Source organism: Dermochelys coriacea, chromosome 1 (assembly GCF_009764565.3).
Source record: "Dermochelys coriacea isolate rDerCor1 chromosome 1, rDerCor1.pri.v4, whole genome shotgun sequence".
NCBI classification, from domain to species: domain Eukaryota; kingdom Metazoa; phylum Chordata; order Testudines; family Dermochelyidae; genus Dermochelys; species Dermochelys coriacea.
In genome coordinates this window covers 94,570,284-94,594,284 of record NC_050068.2, presented here as the reverse complement: position 1 = coordinate 94,594,284, position 24,001 = coordinate 94,570,284, and the positions used below count along the sequence as shown (strand labels likewise).

General features: G+C 41.6%; 1 protein-coding gene across 2 annotated transcripts in view; it reads right to left on the bottom strand.

Annotated features, from left to right (window-relative positions):
* Positions 1 to 23,144, bottom strand: part of GPC6 (glypican 6) — a 1,178,678-nt gene extending 1,155,534 nt beyond the window's left edge. Inside the window, exon 1 of one of the 2 annotated variants that reach the window (XM_038388012.2) lies at positions 21,410 to 23,144. In XM_038388012.2, coding sequence (XP_038243940.1) covers positions 21,410 to 21,572 — 163 coding nt within the window. In that variant the 5' untranslated portion in view covers positions 21,573 to 23,144. The remainder of the gene's footprint in view (positions 1 to 21,409) is intronic. The other variant, XM_038388013.2, reaches the window with a different exon arrangement.
* Between the last annotated feature and the right edge of the window lie 857 nt (positions 23,145 to 24,001).

Here is a 24,001-nt window from a genome sequence, read left to right as displayed (position 1 = left end):
TAAGGAGGGTTTGGTTTGTTCTTTTCCTCCTCGTTCTCCAGACTCTAAAAACATGTGAAAAGCAGATGCGGTAAAGGTCCAGAGAGTATTCAATGGATACATCATGTGGCAGATATTAACTTCCAATGCTTTTTTATAATTTCTTAAATTCAGTGATATATGGAACTCCTATTGTTTTTTGATAAGCAGCTCATGAGTTGCTTGAAAAGCAGCCCAATTAAAAAATAATGAACCTATTTTCTCTGGAACCAACTCATTATCTTGATGGTTTCCAACAGCAGCTTAAGGCTCAATTCTACATCAAGCTGCCTTTGTGGCTTGTCATAAATATAAAGGGAAGAGTAAAAACCTTTAAAATCCCTCCTGGCCAGAGGAAAAAACCTTTCACCTGTAAAGGGTTAAGAAGCTAGGATAACCTTGCTGGCACCTGACTAAAATGACCAATGAGGAGACAAGATACTTTCAAAGCTGGAGGAAGGGAGAAATAAAGTCTCTGTCTCTGTCTGTGTGATGCTTTTGCCGGGAACAGAAAGGAATGGAGTCTTAGAACTTAGTAAGTAATCTAGTTAGATATGCGTTAGATTCTGTTTTGTTTAAACGGCTGAGAAAATAAGCTGTGGTGAATGGAATAGATATTCCTGTTTTTGTGTCTTTTTGTAACTTAAGGTTTTGCCTAGAGGGATTCTCTATGTTTTGAATCTGATTACCCTGTAAGGTATTTACCATCCTGATTTTACAGAGGTGATTCTTTTACTTCTTCATCAATCTCCTCACGGAGCCCCTGCTACACAACCCCCAGCTTTGTGTGCAGGTGGCGGAGTCCCGCTCAGTGCGCCAGAGGTTGACCCTGGCAGAGGTCACAAGAGTCGGAGACCTCCTGGACTATGACCGAGGAGCCTGGCTGGATCCCCTGACGCTCGCTCAGCGCATGGGGCTTTCCAGACCGGCGCATACTTCAGGAGGTGAAGGCCGCTTTGCCGCCCGCTGCTCGGGTTTATCTCGACCGGGTCCTGCACGAGGGCACGCCCCGCCCACCCACTACCCCAGGCCCGCCGGACCTTTTAATTGGACCCCTGACCCATGGACCCAACCGATCCCTTCACCCCTTAACTGGAAGCCGGCCGCACGAGATGCAGCCGGTCTGCTTTCAAACCGCGCCAAAAAAAATCTCTACACGCTCGTGCTCCACACCCTTCACGCCCGCACCCTCGTGTCCCACCCCGATACAAAATGGTGGGACCTCCTGCCACCTTTGGAGGGTGAGGAGCCCCGGTGGGCCAGCCTATATTCCATCTTAGTCCCAAAGCCCACCGGGGATGTCAGTTGGCAGCTCCTTCACGGAGCCATGAGCACAGGCATGTACTTGGTGCAGTTCACCACAATCCCAGACACCTGCCCCTTTTGCGGCGTGAGGGATACCCTGGCACATATATACTTGGAGTGTGCCAGGCTGCAGCCCCTATTCCGGCTCCTCACCAATATTTTATTACGTTTTTGGTTGCACTTCTCCCCTCCCATTCTTATTTATGCACTCCCTATCCGTGGCCCCACACAGTCACAGGATCTCCTCGTCAACCTCCTCCTGGCCCTAGCTAAAATGGCCATCTATAAAACCAGAGTGAGGAGGTTGGTCGATGGAGTCTCCTGTGAGTGTGGGGCCTATTTCCGATCCTCGGTCCGTTCACGCATCCGGGCAGAGTTTCTCTGGGCAGCGTCCTCTGACTTCCTTGACGTCTTTGGGGAGCAGTGGGCACTGTCCGGGGTTCTCTGCTCGGTGTCCCCATCCAGTTCCCTTTGTTTGCCCCTTTGACCACACTCCTGTCCTGTTATTCATTAGTTGTCCCCTGGAATTTTTTGGGTATCTAGGTCCTGTGGATCCCCCTTTTAGGCTGGGGGGGATCCTTTAGAGGTGGACGGGCTTCGCCCGCCCACTTTCCAGATCCCAATAAGACTTCTTCATCAATTAAAATTCTTCTTTTAAGAACCTGATTGCTTTTTTCATTGTTCTTGAGATCCAAGGGTTTGGGTCGGTGTTCACCTATGCCAATTGGTGAGGATTTTTATCAAGCCTTCCCCAGGAAAGGGAGTGTAGGGTTTGAGAGGATTTTGGGGGGGAAAGATGTTTCCAAGCGGGCTCTTTCCCTTTTATATATATTTGTTAGACGCTTGGTGGTGGCAGCAAAAAAGTCCAGGGACAAAAGGTAAAATAGTGTGTACCTTGGGGAAGTTTTAACCTAAGCTGGTAAAAATAAGCTTAGGGGGTTTTCATGCAGGTCCCCACATCTGTACACTAGAGTTCAGAGTGGGGAAGGAACCTTGACATGGCTTTGCCAGTGATAGCTCTGTAACACTCAGAGGCTCTTCAGGTGTCGAGTCAAATCATTTTTCTCTAGTGGAAATTTTAAAACTCCCACTCAGCAGCAACCACAATCACTGCTGCCCCTATTGCCACTGTGGAACCTGTGACTATGCCCAGACTGAATGATATATGTGACAATCAGAAAACATCTGGTGACATCAGAAAGAATCTACTGAGCATGTTCAAGACCATCCTAATAGTATAACATGGACTATCCTAACCGGGGGATAGGCTCTTCCCTATCTATCTGCCTAATAATTGTGCATGAAAGATTTTGGGGTTTCTTAATTGGGGTGTCCCTTTGGACTAACCTCCTTTTTAAATATCCATGCAGTTCTGAGAGCCAAGATAATTACAGTCCTCTGACTATAGTCCATGAAAAAGGTCACTAGCAAAAAATAAATGTCTTCCAGGTGGTATCTGTGTGTGAATGACAAAGAGAGAGAGAGAGAGAGAGAATATGAGTTACTTTTCAGAGCTCAAACTAATAAACAAAACTGGCCAATGTCATTATGGCCATTCATGACTACTTCTCTAGTCAGTTACCAGCAGCTAAGTCTAATGCAGGGATTTGTTCCTAAGGAAGACAGGCAGTTTTTCCATTTTCCCTCTCTATCAGGACTCGGCATGGTGGGAGTGGGGACTGTTAACCTTCCCAAGAATCCAGGGGTTCCGAGTATAGCTGCTGCATCAATGGATTTCCAGGCTCTCTAATCACACACTTTTTCTCTACAGTTGCCTTCTTTTGGAGCTACAATAACTCCTTCTGGTCCAATTCTCACCCCATTCTCACTGTGGAATTGTCGACACTTTTTGGCACTGCAAACTGATCCACCAAAGCACTTTTAGCAATCAGGCTTTTTACCACCATTGACAGAAACCAACATAAAGTGATGGTGAATTTGGCCATGTAAGATTTATCCAATTAAGTATGAAATGACTAAAGTAATGAGGCTTCCATCAAATCCCTTAGAAGATTATTCTACAATCTGACATTTTTCTCTAGTAGTTCTTAGAACTTCATTGGTGAGTTGCAGTCACAGTTAAAGGGGTAATATCTGATTATTTAAACACTTAAATTAACAATATCAACACAAGAAAAAAAACCAGTTAAAATCTCTCTTGAAAGAGTCAGGTAGGAGTTAGGGGTGGAAACCAGCTATCCTGACTGGTTTTCGAGTAGATTCAGCTTTGATGAAATCAAACTTTGGGACGAAGCAACACTATGATCTTATGATAAAGCTATCTTCTGTCAGAGTATGACTCCCTGTTATTTACTGTAAAAACGTTTCTTTGCTGCCTAGGCTAATATTTTAAACAGCATAGTCTTTGAAGTATAGTCTTCTTGAAATGGGGGGGGAGGGAAATGCAATAAAATCCCATTAAATGCATTATCAGTTCACCTAGCGTACCCATGCGGTGTTTATCTCGTTTGAATACATGAAGACACTTGGGCTGAATTCATCTATAATGTAGGTGGGAGTTGTGGAGTGGATATAGAGTTCCTGGTCCTCCACCATTTCCAGAGAGGACCATAATGTGTTGCAAGTGGAGCTTAAAAGAAGGAGGAATTCCCAATCAGGGAGTTTTCTAGTGGGTGCTTAAGGCATGGCTCTTTATGTTTATGTCCTCACACTACAGGCGTAACGTCATTCATTTTAATGCAATCATCTTTCTTGCTCCAGGGCTGTATCTATGTTCATCTGACCTTTCTTGTACACTTTTCATAGTGCATATAGAATAAAAATTCCTATCAGCATTTCATAAAATTATTGTTGCTGACCTCTTCCTCCCCAAAGTCAAGTTCTACAATAAGTCCAATTAGCACTGGGAAGGAGGGAGATTGAGAGGTCATACTCAAAGAAAACTCAGTTCTTTTAAATTGAGAATATACTATGGAAGCATACATATTGTGTTAAACTGTCTTCAGGATGTCTGGAGAATAGTTGGAAGCAACTGACTTTCTCTAGATCGCACTGTGACACTTCTGTAAAGATAAATTAGGTATTCCAGCAAATATGAGGAAAATGATGGAATTACTTTGTTCTTGACTTTTTCTTCCTTTAAAATGGGTGCTTGTGTGAGGTGGGGAGAATAGAAAGGGTTGAAAAAGAAAGAAAAAAGTGCCTTTGGAATGAACTGTGAGTTCTACAGAAGCAAGCTGGAAAATCTACGCCATAAATATTTTTGTAGCTAATTCTCCTATTTGTATTCTGCATATACTCCTGGCCTTGCCTTTGCAATTCAAGGCCCCAGTGTTCCGAAGAGTTTCATGCAGATAGCTCCTTATATCAGCACAGAGACCTCATTGCCTTCAGTGAGATTCTGTTTGGATGTAAGGCTCCTGTCACCACTAATACTCCACCTGCCTGGAGCTGTTTGTACAATCAGGGCCTTGCAGGTCAGTAATTATTAATCACTGAAGCCACAGTGTACAGAAGGAGATTAACCTATTGTTATACATGTGTTTCTCTTTAACTTTCTGAATTTATGGACCATCAGATAATGGCATCCACATTCTTGTCTGTTTCATATTTATGCAAGATTATCAAAAAGTAAAATAATTCTATTAATCTGAGCATGCAGCTACTTGTTACTGTCACATCCTCCCCAAGCTCCTGCACAGACTTACACTAGCATGTTGACAAACATGGGGTAGCATAACCATTGTACGCTCATTTCAGATATTTTAGGGTACATCTGAACATCTCTGTAATGAGGTGAGGTGAGGATACAGGAGCCCCAATCCTTCCCTCCTTCCTTGTCCTTTCAGTATGATTCATATCTGGAAATTCATTGCCTTCAACAGTTTAATCAGTTCTTTACATCATAGTCAACTCACAGAATGGAACAAGGAGAAGATCACTAGCTATTAATATAATTATCTCAATTTGCCAACTTCATTAGTCTTCTTAGAGAGGTTTATTGGTTTTGCTGCACTATAGCACAACTATAAAAAGTAACCTAAATTATATACATCAACACCAAATCGACATGTGTGCTTCTGTAGATGATTAGTAGTTATGAATCCTAAACTGACTTCATGGCTTATTCCTTCAAATATTTAATACCTCCTTCTTGAGATTGACTTTGCTGGTATTTACTCTACATGGGATAGGGGAGCTCTATAAAGTTTCTTCTAGAATCAAAAGCAGATATTTTGGCTAGAAGGCCAACTTGCTAAAAAAATAGGGAGCAAGAAGACAGCAATGACCAAATCACCACTTGCCATCACAGATAATTCATCGATTCCAAGGTCATCAGAATTGTGATAATCTAGTCTGACCTGTATTACACATGCCACAAAACATCCCCAGAATAATTCCTAGAGAATATCTCTTGGAAAAACATCCAATCTTGATTTAAAAATTGCCACTGATAGAGAATCCACCACAACCCTGGGTAAATTGGTCCAATGGTTAATGATCCTCGTTGTCAAAAATATACAGTTTATTACCAGTTTGAATTTCTCTAGTTACAACTTCCAGCCATTGGATCATGCTATAACTTTCTCTGCTAGACTGAAGAGCCTATTAACAAATATTTGTTCCCCATGTAGGTATTTATAAACCCCTTAACTTCTCTTGGTAAAACTAAATAAATTGACCCCCTTGAGTTTATCACTATAAGGCATGTCTTCAATCTTTTAATCATTCTTGTGGCTCTTCTCTGAACTCTCTCCAATTTGTCAGTCTTTCCTGAATAGCAGACATCAGAACTGGACAAGTATTTCAGCAACAGTAATACCAGTGCTGAATACAGATGTAAGATAACCGCTCTATTCCTACTCAAGATTCCTCTATTTATGTATCCAAGGATTGCATTACCTCTCTTCCTAGGATAGAATCTCCCATCCTGTAAGTATGGACTAAAGGAAAATAAATAATACTCTAGAAGATTTCTGTTTGGAGACAGGAAGCCAAAAACTAATCAGAAAGAAAGTCATATAAATATTAAAAGGAAAATGAAATTAACATAACTGACAGAGTCATGGTATATCTAAGAAAGAGAACACTGCCTACTACCTGCAATTTTAAAAGACTTATTTTGCAATTGTAGCATCTTTATTGAGGTTTCACATACTCTGTCTATCACATCTATTTGTGCTGCACTGCAGAATATAGACAAACTGCCAATTGTTCTCTTGTGTACAAATCAGTGGAGAGAAACAATTCAAATCCACCCCTTCTATAAGAAAAAAGCTCTTCTTGATCAATGATCTGTATTTATTCATTTAAGTATCCTTCAGCAACCAGATTTTGGCATACAAGGTGTAAAGAATTTGTGGGTTTGGCACTGTGCAAGGATGGTTTCTGTACTCTACATTGATTGTGCTCTAGACAATGATTTACAGTGTCCAGCTGGAGCAGCTTTAAAAAAGCAAACGCAAACTCAAACTCTAAATTCCTAATTAACTAGGTACAAACATGTATCCACAAAGGATCCATCAATTGCTGTAGAAATCTCAGTGGGATATAAAGCTGATGTCCTTTAAAAGGACAATTTTCAAAAAAATGAGAATATTTATTTATACTATCTTCTTTCTTTGTGTAACAGAAAAGTGTGTTTAAACCAATGTGTACTTCAGTAATGCCAGGATTAGAGCACTCCTGCGGTTCTGCAAGTCTAAGTGTTTGTACAGCATTTAGTACAATGAGGCCCTAATCTTCATCAGGGACTCTAGATACTACTATTAGACAAATAAATAATAATAATAATATAGTCATATTTGTCTACATTTGGGTAAGTAAGAGTCCGGCATTGTCTGCACAAAAGTCCACCAAATACAGAGCCAAATACTACTCTCAGTAAACCCTGCTTCCAAGCCTGTACCTCAGTGAGGCCCCAGGAGACTTCAGGCAGTATAAGAGTAGGCATTATTTATACAATTTTGCATCTGCCTTAGAGCTCTACACATGTAATCACTTACCTTTCTATTTCATACTTTTCATCTGCAAAATGTAAAAAATAAATCTTAGCCAAATCTAGGGTTGTCACCTTTCTAATGGCTGGTAACTGGACCCCTGAGGCCTCGCCCCCTGCTCTGCCTCTTCTCCCAAGGCCGCCCCCTTCTCCGCCTCTTCCCCAGGCCCTGCTCCCTTCTCCGCCTCTTCCCTTAAGGCCCCACCCCTGCAAGCCACACTCCACGGCAAGCCCCATGAGCAACCTGGTCCTGGAGGTGGCAGTGGTTGCTGCTGCTGCACTGCCTCCTTCCTTCTGCTTAGGGTTGTCACAGATCCAAAACCTGGACATCCGGGCTTGTCAAATGGCATCTGGACACCCAAGCCGAAACCTGGACTGTCCAGGTGAAAACCAGGTGGGTGGAACACTAACCAAATCCTGCCCTTAGTTACACCTCCTGGAGTTGTATGGATACAGGAAAGGTCAAGAATTTGGTCTTAGGTCTTTAGCGCACTATTCTGATACCGCTAACAGCAAAACTTATGATGTACCCACAACCAGCCAGGTTAGAGTCAAATTATGTGCATTTTATAGTGTGTGTGATACCTCTGTAAAAAAGACGAAAGAGTTTTGGGGGTTCTTATTAAAAGAAAGGACTTTGACTTCTGAAGATCAGCTTTAAGAACAAACTAATCACTATTTCGGTTTTCAGTTTCAGGAAACCATTTTTGGGTATCGGCAGGCTATATTTCAAAGGCAGGTGTTTGCATTTAATCAATGCATTTTAGTTGTGTTGTAGGTATTCAATTAACAATGCTCATTGCTAGGCCATAGCCAACATGACAGACTCTCTTGTAACAGAAGCAGTCAAAGAATATTGTTCCTAGCTTTTCACCAATTCAAGAAATAAAGCCACCTTTTGCCATGCTTTTAAACACCTTCATTTTTAAATTAGATTTTGACTTTTCTGCCCAGAAACAGCTAAATCTCTGTTGAGCCACTGCAACCAACCCATTTTGCAACTTATATTAGTGTAGACTGCCTTTCCTGCTTTTTTGCAGCTGTTGCTGCTAACAGAGGAGTCTCTGCTTTACCAATGAGAACAGAAGATTTGTTTTTAAGGAAGTTTTCTCAACTAGGCCTACCTTATTTTTTTTCTTTTCCATTTTCAAAACTATTTAAAATAAGCACATGCTATGCAAGTTTCGAGCAGATAAGAACAATGTAAATGATCACAGCTCTAATTGGTTAAAGAAAATGCAGTATGAGCCAAAAACTACTGAAGAGAGATTTTTCCTATTTCTTTACTATGCCAATTTTATATTGCCCTTTTCATCCCAGGATCCAAAACTGTTCACACGTAGAAGCAATATTGGCCTGTGGATTTGTAAATTTAGGGAAGGAAATATTTATACTATGTGTACAATTGTTTATATGTGTATCAAAGTGTTTATTTATATAAAAGAAAAGGAGTACTTGTGGCACCTTAGAGACTAAGTACTCCTTTTCTTTTTGCGAATACAGACTAACACGGCTGCTACTCTGAAACCTGTCTTTATTTATATAGTACACATTCATTCTACAGTACTTGTGTTGTATTTAAAGTTTATTCTGTTTTGAAAGATTCTATCAGTTAGAGAGATTTCTTAAATGCTTAAAAGGGGAGAAAAGAAAGAAACTTTAAGTGTGACCATTGTAAAGAGTGTATGTAGACATCACAACTTTATTTTCATTTGTTACTGCACCCTCCCAGCTCTGCAAGTACTAACACAAATTTAAAAGCAAATACACTCACAAAGTTAAAAATTAATACCTCTAAAGCCTTCTGACTGGGGATTAGATGAGATGCAGTAGGCTGGGAGAAGTGTTACTGCTTTGGACTGCTATGTTTCAACATCTCTACTATGGTGTTTTTGTTTAAAATATTTGTCAGAGGTGCACAGAGCCTTGAATGGGTACCGTCCGGTACGTGGTGAGCTTTTTAAAAATCAAAACAAATAAATAAATAAAACAGCATCCTCATCTACAACCATCCCATTTTTCCAATATACCCAAAATTTCTAGGTGCAACAAAATTAGCAGATACCTGCAAAACTCAACATACCAGCTATGAAGACATGATGACTATGAAAGACCAATGAAAAAAACGCCCCCTAGTTTCCTTCCCATGATCACCAGTGCAGGTTCTTATATTGATACCTATCACCAAGGTATCTGACTCTGTCTAGCCCTCTTCACAGTCCCCAAGCAAAAGTCTGGGAGAATAGGTGACTTTTATAGCATATCCTGAAGATTACCAAGACAGAAACAAATTTCAAAAACAAGGAAACCACACAAGAATGCCTGCTTGCAGACCCTTCTAAATTATACCAAATGTAGCTCCAGCCCATTGCAACTTCCACTATACCACCAGAAAGGGAAAGGGGCAGTCTATCAGATTGCCAGGATGTAAATCATTTACAGCTTTTTAGGTTAAAAAACACTCCCTGAAAACTAATTGGTAGCCATCACAGATCACCAATGTGTACAGCACACATGAGGATTGTATGTGGGACTGTGCAACAGTTGCAAGGTTCAGTTTGCAATGGGATTCCTTGCAATTTCATTTTGAACTCATATTGCAAAGCAGGAGCTACCTTCATTTCCAGCCTCTCCTTATCCACCCAACCTCCCATTTTCCGCATCTACTCCCCAATTGTCCCCATCCCTCCAACAACACCAGGGCACTGCATTCTTAGATTAGACATCTCTGAGGAAGTCCACTGTCTTCTCCTCCTCCTGCTAACAACTTGGACCAGATGGCTCACCCACTCTGTACCCTCCCCTGAGTCTTCTGAGGGAAAGGGCCTCTCCTAACTGCAGGAACTTCAGGTTTCCATCAGGTATAGGCTGCCATCTACCTTCATCCTAAAAGGACTTCAGAGAGGATAGGACACGTCCCAGCAGCACAGCCGTAGTGAAAAAACGTAAGTTCCAAGATAGCTGTGTTAAACAGGCACTGAGAAAAGACCCTTAACATTTAAAAGTTTCGAGTGATCCTTAACCATTATGGACTATCTATGCCCCTCAACTCAGTAGAGCTGGGGGCCAGCGGAACTACATTTTCCCAACTCTGAGCAGCAATAGCTTCTTACTGACAAACAGTCACTGCTCAGAGTAGCAATAATATTGTAGAGGGTGGTAAGCTATAAAGCTGAAGTAAATGTTTGACAATGGAATTACTAATGCATCTCTATCAGGTGAAGAAATCATGATAGAAATACATTAATATCTCTTCCAGGTTAAGTCACTAGGGAGCATCACTGCACCCTGGTTAACTGGGAAAAAATAGCAAAATCCATAGTTATTAGGACCCAGTGGGAGCAACAGCGTGAATGGAAAGAAGTTCTGCTCCCTCTCCCCTACCCTCATCCAACCCCTTAACCAGCCTTGCAGCAGTTCCTCAGTGTTCCCTTTCTCCAGCCCTATACACAGTACTCAGTACTGGGAGAGGGGAAGATATATTTTAGGAGGCTGATTGCACAATGAACATTTTCCCAGGAGTTGATGGGAAGGAGAAGTACTCCTGCCCCTCTTAGCCACCAATGTGCATAAAACCGTCCCCTCACCCCAACATCAGCACCTTTTCCACAATCCACTTATACGCAGTCCCAACCCTTCCATCTGAACCATCCCACTGGCCCCTTCCTCTAATGCAGCTACTGCATCCAAAATATTGTGAGTTCCTTCCTGGGATTCCAATGCCACCATCATTTACAGCCACAAGGATTGTCCCAACAACTCACCATGGATGAATTTTGGATCCAGGGGACAAAACGATTGTTTTGAATCCAAATCTAGCAACTGTAAGTATTAATGTTTTATGGAAATCTCCAAACTTCTGATGAGAATAATATTGTCATAATGCTCCTGAAATAAATATGAATTGCTTAGTTAGAAGAATATTGTGAGTGGTATACAACATATTATAAAATACTTTCAAATCCCCTCTTGTCACCTTAAAGCTCAACCTAATTTCTACACTATTTTTCATTTTGGAGAATATAAACTAAAAAAAAATCTATTTAAAATGACAAAATCAAAGGACAATGATTATCTGGTTGTTACAGAAGCTACTTATAGTCCAAGATTTTATATTAATTACTTTTCAGATAATAAATCTACACATTCAGAAAGTAATGGTTTGAAGGATTTGGAGCTGGTCTGTAATAATTTATTAATTATTCTATGTTATGTTTGCTTGATTGTTGTAAGGATGTTCCCTATGTGTGCATATGTAGAGTTAATTCAGTAACAGGATTGTCAGGAAATGTGGGGCAGATCCTGAGATGCATTGTCCTTAAGTGTTTGCTGGGCAGTGTAACAGATATGCACTTTGAAATCTTACCTCCAACATTCAGTTGAGCTCTCCAAACTGGTTTTGGGGAGCAGATCAAAATCCAGGAAAAGAACTTCAAAGACTTTGCTTGGATTTAAAGAATCACACTCCCTCAATACAGGAGGCAGGATTTTGAGCTAAGGAGAACTCAGAGCCTTCATATGTGGCGGGCCTACCAGAGACCCCCATCAAGAAAATGATTATATTCAAGGTAAGATAGCCATGCGTGCTTACCTCTTATTGTTTTAATAATCTTTTTCTCTTATGTTATGCTTTGCTCCTCCGGATAATGTTAAAAATATTGGTTTAAGAAGGCTGTTTTGCATCACTGTATTCACCAGTAGCTACAGACTCCCAAAAGGAAGAAGGTACTGGGTAGATTAGTAGGCATGTTTGGAACTCAGGGTACAAGAACCTATGACCTGGCCTATGAGTCCAAGAATCATAGGATTTCACTCCAGAAAAGGTGAGGGCATGAGGCCTGATACCTGCGGAGGTATACTTAGAGACCTGGAAAGGGTCAGAAGGGCAACAAGCTCGGTAACTATGACCAAACTATATCATCATATACAGTCTGAATTCTGGACCGATGTTACAGCAGATAGGAGATATACATTTAAATGGATCTCTAGTGTATGAGCTGGAGGATATACCTTAATGGGTAAGCATCAGGTTTTAAATACCTAGATTCCCTGGAACTGTAGGAGCCAGCAGGATTGACTCAGCCTTTCAGTTTTCTGATGCAGATAAAATTAGTTCTAGACCATTTATTAAAGCATGGGATGGAACCAAAAAATAGAGATCCTGTCTAATCTGTAAATACCCATCCTAGTAGTGTGTCATTGTTTGTTTGTTTTCTGCCTTTCCATCCCAAAAGTGGCTGCAATTCACTGGTGCTCTATATATATCGTTTGTATATTCCTTTGGGATCACTCAGGATGACAGGCATGATTTCATATGTAAGATTTTATTACTTTAACCACATCCTACCAAAGAAACAGTAATATCCCTATAAGGCACCTGTAAAAAATAGTCAAGATTTCAATTAATTTCAGAAGACTTGTCCTGCTATTTTAAACTCAACAGGTCACTGAACAGGTCCTAGGCTCCATTGTTAGTACAGTGTCTGTAAAAATGTTTCTTTCAGGGTAGAAAAAAACCCTAGCTCTCAGTGTTCAGTATCTTTTACATCTGCTGCTCAGCTGGAAATACTGTTAAAAGTCCATTAGAACTTTAAGGTAACAGACCTTGCAGGCTATGAAAGCCATAGAGCAATTTGCTATTTGTGTTAGGAGTATTAGCCTTAGCCACTTCCTTTTCATGGGCTGAAAACAGCTTCTGTCATGAGCTGTGAAAATCAATTCCACAATAACTGGGCTAAAACGTAGCTTGAGGTATTCTCTCTATAGGATGAAGTTACACAGTAGAGCCTCCTTCTGGGCACATGTGGTACCTACAGCAGATTTATAGGCAATGTTTCCCAAAGGCTCTAAGAAGCAAGTTCAGGTGCTATTAATAACCTTCTAACTTAGCTCACAGGAGACACGGTCTGTGATGTGTAATAGAAAGTCTGAATGAATGTATGTGTGAATGTATGTATGAATCTATGAATGTAGTAGCAGTAGGAGTTAACGCTGAGCAGGGTAGGATCTGTAATATTCTTGGTTTTGTTTGCCTCTGTTGCGTTTAGAATTACAGTAATTGCCTAGAATGCTCTTTCTTCCAAACAACAGTATTTCAAAATCTTTCAAGGAAATAAAGCACTGTTTTACTTTTCTTGAAGTAAAAGGTCATGTTAGTGAAAATAAACTGCACTTCAAAGGACTGGTGGTCTTAACAACAGTTTTACTTTATTACCAAGGGCTAAAAAGAGATTCCGTTTTCTTAGAAATAACTCTAGTTTTCCAGTGTGCTTGAAGGAACTCTGTAGCATTAAACTGCAAAGGAAATTAACTTTAATTCCATAGGTGTAAAGCCTTACATATAGATAACTATATAAAGTCAAGAATCTTACCAAGTATATGTTTTGGTACCATCTGCAGTACATTTTCAATTCCTTGGGCATCTTGTAATGTATTCTCCAGTTTAGCATAGCTATCCTGCTCTTAAACACTAGCCTTGACATGCAGTGCTTAGGAATATGTGTAGACATACATTTTTAAACTGCTAAAATAATTATGCCTGGTAGTACAAATGGTCAGTATTCTAAACTGAACATTCCTTTTCCAGAGAGATAGGACCATTAACCAGGTATGAAGGGTATCACAAAGTCATAGTTCATTGAAAATGTAATTTCGTTTTGCTGGTAATATGAGTGCAGATACTTTGGTACTGTAATGGAGTTTTAAGTACCAAGCCTCTTATTTCAACTGGAAACATTAACATAATTATACTTTTTTACTTTACTAAGCTGAAAGAAAGATTAGTATGCATAGTTTTCTAACATATATCATGCAGAATAAACCAGTGATTTCTAAGTGATACGGCAAGATCCTCAAGTCATTCAAAAGAAATGGCAGGTGGTAATTTTTAAGACAAATTATCCAGAAAAGCTTTTATTGTTGATCACTTGTTATAAGATTTGCCATTTGCAAGTAACAGTACATTCAACTGAAACTTACCTTTTATGACAGCCATGTCGTAATATTAATGAAATGCATATATTCTTTATTGCAGTCATATAAAAAGAATGGCCTGAGCTTTTAACACAGTGCATGACCACTTCGGTGTCTGACCACCACCAAGTCTCTGAACAGTGTAAGATACCATATGATGAAATAAGTACTAAAGTAGCAGTAAAACAGTTTAAAACATTAGCACTTAGTAATGTAAGAGTACAGTAGCTTTATATATGTTCTTCAATTGTAAATCTGAATGCAAAGAGAAAGTAAAAATAACTTCAGCACAATAGTACAAGGTACTGAGGTTGTGTTATACTATTATTATAGTATTGCTACTGACATTTCCATTTTAAATCCCTCTTTTCAGGGTTTAGAATTCCACCATAAAAATCATGCTCTGGAACTCCAGAAGTTGGGATTTAAAGTTCTCAGTCCAAAAGCAATTTTTATGAGTTAAATGAAACAAACAAACAGTAACACAATTTTTGCCTGATTAAAGGATGGTTTAAAAACTCAATACAGATGATGACTGGCTTAGACATTTCTGGGAATTTTTTTTCTCAAATGCCCTGATCCTGCAGTTACATAAGTGTTTAACGTTATGAACACAAGTACATAAGAACATAAAAAATGGCCATACTGGTCCATCTAGTCCTGTATCCTGTCTTCCAACAGTGGCCAATGCCAGGGGCTTCAGAGGGAATGAACAGAACAGGCAATCGTCAAGTGAGTAATATCACTCAGCTCAATGGGACTGCTTATGTGTATAACATTAAGCATGTACATATGTGACTGCAACATCATGGCCTAAAAAGTCTTTGGCCCTGATCCTGAGAAGACTTATTCACATGTTTATCAATATGTAGTGAGTAGTCTCACCGATTTCATTCTGTACTACTTGGTAATTAGTTCTCTTTAAAAAAAGCAATTATATAGTTATCCAATAAGCATTCAGAACTATTCTATTTTTCTGGGTACTGTATATAATATGCATTTCAAAATCACCTTCTCGCTATTTATCAATGTAAAAACAATATGGAATAGTGGACAGAATGACACTCAGGGTACACCTACACTATGATAAAAGAGTCGTGGGAGAGTCCGAGCTCCAGCCTCAGCAGCTACATTTCAATTTTATAGATCCACAGCCACAGGTCTTTTAATGCAGAATATACCTCAGGTTATATCTACACTGCAACGTAAGCCCACGGTTAGTAGAACTCAAGTTAGCACAATCCAGGTTTGTTAACCTTGGGATTGAGCATCTACATTAATTTGTAACCCCAGGTTAGGAATAGTTGAACCCTAGATCTGACCCTGGGTCTCCAGTGTCCACATTGTATTATGCAGGCTCAAGTCCAACTCCCTGTATCCCAGACTTCCTACCACCTTCCTAAAATGTAGCTGCTCTGGCCCTTTGTTCGTGATACAGTGTGGGAAAACTTGACTGTCGACCAAGCTTAACTGGCCAGAAGACAAAGAAAGTCAGCCCATGGGTTTGAGAGATACTTTTAGTGGACTCTCATAGTGGGGCTCCTTCTATACTGCAAAGCAATAGGGCTTGCCCTGGGTCCTGGCTTAACTCAGGCTTGGACTCTCCACCACTGTGAGATCCTGGGAACCTGGGTCCAAGCCCTGGGTTATCATGATTTGTGTGTAAATGGAAGAGAAGTTAGGCTTCAGCCTGAGTTCAAATTCTGGGTTTGCATTGCCCTGCAGACATGACCTAAGAGCTCAATTAATGGTTGATCTGGGCCACTTCACACAGGATCCGCGGGCATTAAGTGGCTGTAGAGCTGCCATAATAGTTTCTCCATTGGATATTCCTAGCTGTTGCAGAGTCAAATAGCAGGCACTACACATCCCCCAAAAGCCCGCAGAGCAGGTAATTAGCTGGGGCACCAAAGTAGGAAGGTGTGACCACAGAATTATTTTATGTCCTGGCTATTGGCATGGCTCATAGGGATCAGACACAAGTTAGGGCAGAACCAGGGCTAAACAAGGCAATGGCAGTCCCAGCACAGGGGCAGTGCAAAGATCGTATAAAATCCCATCCCCACTTCAGTCTTTGCACTGAGCACAGTTCAAGGATGTATTAATCTCTAAGGGCCCAGCATTGATTTCACAAAATTACAACAGTGTAACTGCACTGATTTCAGTCATTACTTCTGATGTGTACTGTTCAGAGATCCGAAGCAGGTCCTTAGCCTTTTTCAGTCTCTCATTGTGTCCAGTTATATAGCCACTCTGATCACAGAGTTCCCATTCACTTCAATGGAGATGACTGTAGAACTTATAACTAAATAACAAGCTGCTTGGCACTAGTTTGACCACCAGGCTTTCCCAATGGTCTTCTGGCAACCAGTCATTGCATTCTAACAATAAGTAAGGAGGGGGAAACACTAAGAAAAAACGTCTTAGGTGCTTCTGACACAAATTAATATCTCAATTACATGAATGATTATGCAGTAGTTTTAATTATTGTTTTAGGGCCTACAAGAAGCTGGAGTTGTTTGTTTTGTTTTGGGTGGTGAAGGGACTTTATTTTTTTTCTTTAATCCAGTGCTCCCTATCTTGCCATTGTAAAGACACTGTCAAAGTTAACTTTAGGAGACTCCTGACCTTCAAAATAAAGGGCTTGATTCTGCTCTCACTAATTTCACTGTAGTGCCTCTTGGTTGACTGAATCTTATCCTGCTCTTTGTTTCCCCAGGAGAACAGATTTACTGACTTTTGAAGTAATATTTAAAACTCCAAACCTTTCAATATTTTTTCCAAGGAACACAGTAATTACTCATTATTCAAGATTTACTCCAAAACAGACATCCTGATCTCTTTGGTAAACAATCTATAGTTCAAATGTTGATATAAAATACTTCATTTTTTAAATAATCAAGAGAACTGAACAAAGAGGTTTAAATAAGACGAAGGATCTCATTTAAAAAGAAAAAGCATATTTCAGACACTGCCTTGGCTTTTAAATTGTGGAGCATTTTATTCTAAACAGTGTGAGTTAAGGACATGTTCCAACTTTAACTTTGAACTTTCAGTTTTTATTGCCTTAAGTCAGATGCTTAAAGTTATTGAAATTATGGTTTGAATTTAACAAGTATTGTTAACAGATTTTTTTACTATGACATTGCACTTTCATATAAATATCTTAAAGGGTCAGATTCTGATATTCTTACACACACACAGAATAACACCATCCTCCACAAGAAGCCTGAAGAAGTGTACTCAGTTCACACAACAATTATATTGTATTCGTGACACCATCATTTAAATAGACAGATTCATTATCCTTTCAATATTTTTATACAAAGGTTATTTTGTGACACTCTGTGTTCTCATTGCATCTATGAGAGATGGAATTCATTCACTAGCAATTTTACAAGAGGACAGGTTTTACTCTGGTATCCTTGAGTGTGCCAAGGATGTCAATGTCTGGAAGATAATCTGTATCAATATTATGTGTATTGCAATATTGTTTTCTGTGATAACACTTGGGTGAGGACTCTTCCACCAAGACACTCCCAGGCAAAGCTCTTCTACTGGGGTTTTGCTGCCAAGACCAATATTTGGTCCTAAGTGCTTGAAAATACCTGTGTGTGCAATAGTCCAAAGTAGTTTGCAGCACTGGAATTCAATGAGCAACATCCCCAAAAAGCCATGATGTTTAGGGTTGTAGGTTTAGTCACTACATTTGATAGGTACTACACAAGTCACATTGAACACTTTAGTACTAACATAGGAGCCTACAATATAATTGCAAATAAATATGTTCATTATAATCACATTATCATTAACTTTAACACATTTCATTTGTATCAAAATACTGTACAGAAAAACAGTCTTACAGTGCAAACATATGTAACACTAGAAATATTATGAAAAAAACATATTTCCCCCCAAACTTTTAAAAATAATAAGAGAAGTACTAGTGTGAACAGAACTTATCTAAAAAGTCTTGGTTTTTTGGGGGGAGGCAGGTTTATTACAAGAAGCAAATCCCAGTAACAATGGTGTATTAATATTGATTTATGTATATAAGGTATGCTGGTATTCAACCAATTTTGTTTTGCAAGTTATTTTAACTTGGGTTCCTCCATGTCTGGTACCTATCTGATTTACGCAAGCTTAGCATATTTTTTCAACACCTTGTATTAACACATGTGTTCAAATAGTCTAATGTAGGTAGCTTCTTAAAAAACAAAAGTAAAAGTGTAACTATATTAAACTCCAAAAACACAAATCAAACTGTGCATCATTTACTTTGCAATCATACTATCAAATGATCAACATCAAATTCCTTTGAAAATAAAGCAATTACTCAAATGTATGAAGTCTGATACACCTTGACACATTAATGCTGCAATAGATTGTTTCACTAACCAGCAATTATAGTTCATGTAAGTCAAAAAAGGACCAGGAAGGAAAATAAACCAAACAAGCAACCCAAGCACCATAAAATCCTTATGTTGGCTGTTCTCATTAAATGCTTACAATAATTGGATCTAGTGACAAATAGACAGCATTCCATTTAACAACAGGATAGCCTTCACAAGCAATTATTACAAAAACACTCAGCAGCATGTGCAAAACAGCATACTGCTAAAACACATTATAAACACCCAACACACTGTAAACACAGCGTCCTCAACAATCAAGTATACCACAGTCTACAAGTAAGCTGTTTAAAAGTATCATCTCACCCAGATTCAAAGTAGTTAAACATTAAGGAAAACCAACTGCATTTTAAAGTTAGGATGCTTAGGAAAAACAACATACACAGCTGCATCAATTTCGTATTCCACAAGGATAAAAGAGGAAATGATAAGAGAAATCTTTGCTTTAACTATGATTAATGTGTATGTTTAACTAGCAACCAATCATTAGGTCTCAATACTTATTAATAGAAACCTGTAAGCTCAATTGACACTTAAGGAAGATATTTTAAACACTGAATGGCCATTCTTAATTCAATAAAAAAAATCAAGAGTGGAGAAGAAACTAACACTTCTGGGTAAGCTGAAAACAAGAACTATCTATTCAAAGCCATTAAAAGTTTGAAATTCACTAGGATTTTTAAACAGGACAGGGCATAAACTGACCTGTCACTGTCAGTTTGAGAGAAGAAAATTACCATAAATGAAGGGAAAGCATGACTGAGAAACTCAGAGGGCAGGCCGCTCACAGGAGAGCTCTCATATAATTGATTAGCAATTTGAGAAGAATTCCAAAAAGGGCACTGAAAAGAGAGCAAGAGCTTGAGCTGAAGGAAGAGAGGTCTCTAAATTGCCACAAGCACAGGCCACTCACTCTCTTGTCCTTTTCCAATATTTGTCAATGGGCCAGATCCTCAGCTGGTCTGCCTCTTAATTAGGGCTCTAGGGAACTCAGTGCAGCTATGCTCATTTACACCTGGGGATCTAGCTGTAGGACCATTATGTATTGATATTGTGGAACAGCATTCCTGTTCTATGGATTGGCATGTTTGAGGTCTTTAGATGTTTGCACCACACTGTGATGATAAAGAGCCAGATAATAAACGGTAAGCAGCACTGGCATTATTTAACCCAAAGAGAGAAAAATTCGCTGCTTCCAAATTTAAAAAAAAAAAAAAAAAAAAAAAAAGGCAAGGAAACAAACCCACGGACTGCCCAATTCGCGGCGCAAACAGGAGAATCAAGCAGCAAAGTGTTAGGAGTTTGCAGAGCGGATTTCTCTCCGGAGGGCTTGAGCAGCCCAAGTCCGTGCATTTCCGAGTCAGCCCCTGCATCTCTTTTACTCTACTATCCGATTGCCAAAGGATTCCCTTTCCCGGACACATTTTTATTCAGTCAGTTCCAGAGATACAATGAGTATATGCAAAAAGAACAGGAGGACTTGGGGCACCTTAGAGACGAACACATGTATTTGAGCCTAAGCTTTCCTGAGCCCCAGCTCACTTCAGCGGATGCATGTGAAATGCATCCGCTGAAGTGAGCTGGGGCTCAGGAAAGCTTACGCTCAAATACATGTGTTCGTCTCTAAGGTGCCACAAAAACCTCCTTTTCTTTTCGCGAATACAGACTAACGCGGCTGCTCCTCTGAAATGCGTCTATGGTTGGAGCAAAAAGCCGGCCACTAAATTGAAAAGAAAACAAAAATCCCTGTTAGAAAGAAGGGTTGAAATGAACCTGTTGTCACAATGTTTCAGAGCAGCAGGGAAAATCTGCCCAGCAGCTGCTGCTGCCCAGGTTCCCCTCCTTTTCTTGGGTGGGAGTGGAGGCATGGGGTGGTTGGGGATGAGTTCGGTGCTGGTGGGAGTCGGGGCTGAGACTGGACTAACCGGAGTCGTGTTCATAAGGAGAAGAGTCGCTTTCGCTGTGTTTGGAAATTCTGCCTCACGCAAAAACCCAAATAGAACAGGAGGACGTGGGGCACCTGAGAGACTAACCGATCTGTGAAATGTTGTTAGTCTCTCAGGTGCCCCACGTCCTCCTGTTCTTTTTGCGGACGCAGACTAACGCGGCTGCTCCTCTGAAACCTGTAAAAAGCCAAGTGTACGTGCAGATCGCCTCGGGAACCAGACGGCGACCTCAACTGCAGGCCGAGGAGCCCGCCTGCGGCAGCGGGGCGCGCCCCGTCCCCTCGCTGCCCCAACTGGCAAAGGGGCAAAGCCTGTCCCCCCGCAGGAACGGGCAGTGGGGGCAGGGCCCGCCATCGAGACGGCTCTCGGGCTTGAATGACCCAGCAGCGCCTCGAAGTAAAGTTTCCAGCGGCCACCAGGGTAATGGCTGCTGGGGCGCTCACTCGCGCTCAGGCCCCCCTGCCGCTCCTCTGGGGCGCGCGTGTTCGTGGCGTGCCCCTTCCCTGTCCGGCTGTCGGGGGGCACAGACCGAATTCTCTGGGTACACCCAATGAGGCAATCCATGGCTCCGGCTCCCGATCCCAGCCGCCCAGCGTGCAGGGCTGTGAGAACAGCCGCCCGCGGCTCCCGGGTCAGGAGCCGCGGGCGGCGCAGGGGGAGAGACCGGGCAAAAGGGAACAACGTTTCAACTCCTCCAGAAGGGAAAGAAGAAGGAGAAGCCGGTGGGGGGTGCCGTAACCACGCGTGGACCCGTTTCCTCGCCGCAGCCCCCCGCTCCTTCCCATCCCGGTCCTTACCTGCTATTTCCTGAAAGGGTATATTGACCAGGCTGAAGCCTTTGGCGCTATACGCCTGCCGCACCTCACTGCAGCTCCGAGCCGCCGCATCGGCCCCGGCCGAAAGTGACAGCAGCAGCAGCCCGGTGAAAGCCACCAGCGGAGCCGCGATCCAAGAAGACATGGTGCAAAATGCAAATCCGGCTCAATAAATCCCGGGGACCGGGTCCCACCTTCACCCGCTGCGAACGGAGCCGAGGTGCCTCCAGGGTGAGCTGCAGACGGGGTCCCCCAGCTGAGAGGGAGCGGGGAGCCCCCCGCCTTGCTGAGGCAAACTTTTAGAAGCCGAAGGGGAGACGGGCGCACACACGAGCGGCGTCAGGAACAGCAGCGGCCGCCCCCGCCCGCTTCTTCTTTCCCGGTGCCAACGAACCCCTCCCCCCCCCCCCCCACACACACACACCCCCCCCCCGCTGCACGCCCAGGTCTGGCTGGCTGCTGCGGAGCGGAGTCCCGAGCCAGGGGCGCCAAAATCCTGGGGCCACTGAGCGGTGCCTGCCTGTGTGAGGCTGGCGAGCCCTCACTCCCTGGCTGCGCGTGTGGGGATGGACTGGAGCATGCACGTGTGTGTGTGTGTGTGTGTGTGTGTGTGTGTGTGTGCTCGCGCGCCTCTGGTGGTGTTACTCTGTGTGTGGGTCAGAGTGCACGTACGGGTTGTATTTATGGGATCCCGGGGAACCTCTGCTTCACACACGCGCACGGAGCCTGCAGGAGCAGCCTCCTCAAGTAGGAAGGGAGAAATCCCGGAGACAGACACAGTGACTGAGGGAAAGAGACACACAGAGAGAGAGAGAGAGAGAGAAACGTGCTACACAGTGCATGGGCGAAATACAGAAACGGAGCGGAAAAGAAAACCTGGAGTGGATCTCCGGGCACAGGAGAGGGGAAGGAAAAGGGCACCATACAATCAACGTCTTCCCTTACCACAGCTAACCAACCCCAAGATTGCAAATCACCAACCAGTTAGGTGTTCTAAAAATGACCTGAGCACTAATATATAACATATTATTATTGGACCAAAAGACATCCCTGGCTTATGTCTTGACTTCCGTGGATTTACAGGGGTTGAATATGGCCCAAAGGTTAAATTCACATTAATCTAACCTTTAAAAGTACCTGGTATTCAACACAGACTTGAGGTAAGTGAGTGCAACTCCTTTCTCTTAAAACGTATTGGAGCCATTTACATTAAATTTGTATTTGGCCCATGATGTATTTTGTTATATATCAGACCCAGGCGGTGGAGCAGGGCAGGACCAAGAGAGAGCCTGGAAATCATCCTCTAAGGGCAAGAGAAGGAAAAAAAAACCTACACCAAGTGCTTAGACTTAGTTAGTAGGGTGGGAAAAGAGAGCCACCCCAAGGAACTCAACCCAGGACTTGGCATGAGAGCACCACAATCCCTCCTTAACACAGGAGCAGCCGCAGGAGACTGCCAGGCCAATCCAATCTATGGGCCCGGGAAGGAAGGAAAAGCACCCTTATTAAATGTATTCTAGTATTTTATAGCAGTAATCCAAAACACTACATCTTTCAAGAATGCTACTGCAGTATTAGTATGATTACTATGGAACAGCAACTCCCAAACTTTATTAGTTCATGTACCTCGACCATAAAAAAAACATTGTCAAGTTAAATGGTAGAACAACAAGCTCATGTACCACATGGGCGGTAAACATCCCACAGTTTGGGAACCCCTACTATAAAATACTGTTGTATTTTGTCAAGATCACTTCCATCACCACACACCCAGAGAGCAAACCTCCAAGCTAGGGAGAGCGAAAGACAGAGCCACCTGCCTTTAGTCCTCCCTGAGGCCCAGGAGAGGTGGGAAGAGTACTCTGCCTTGACAACACACCACTTCATGCAGAAATAGGAACCCCCCCTACTCAGCTGAGCTAAACAATGTTAAAGATACACTATCTTGTCTACAATAGGCTAGCAAGTGTAAACTAACACCTTCCAAATCCTAGTCTAGATAAGTCCTATATGTACTATGGAAAGGGTCTGACAGGTCTCAAAAGCCACAGTTTAGTCAAAGGACAAAGGCAAAAGTCATGAAGGAGTCCCAAATATTACAACACCCTTCTTGTTCTTGTTTTCTTTCAAATATTGTTAACAGCAAACAAAATCTGTTCATTTGACAAACTGCTTTCAATATTTTGTTTTTAATTCAACTTTTTTTTCTGCTGTTGTATGACACATGATTTTTTTAAGTTTGTTTCTAATTTTTTTCTATATTGAAATGGGTTAAAATCAATTCATTTCACATTTGAATAAAAATGTAAACGCAAAACAGAGAAGCAGTCAGTTTTCATTTCCCATGCCACACAAACCCTGCTCCCATGTGGCCAAGCTAATTTTATGATGTGCAATAACTGAAGCCTGAGGACACTAAACAATAAGGAGAAAACAAACTATTGAAGTGCTGCTTCATTTGCTGAGTACCATTCATCTTGAGCTCTGAACATCTCAGGGGCCCAGCTGAAAAAATAATGTGATAATGAATTTAAAACTGTATCAAAATCCATGTGCACAAGAGGGCAGAGTTAA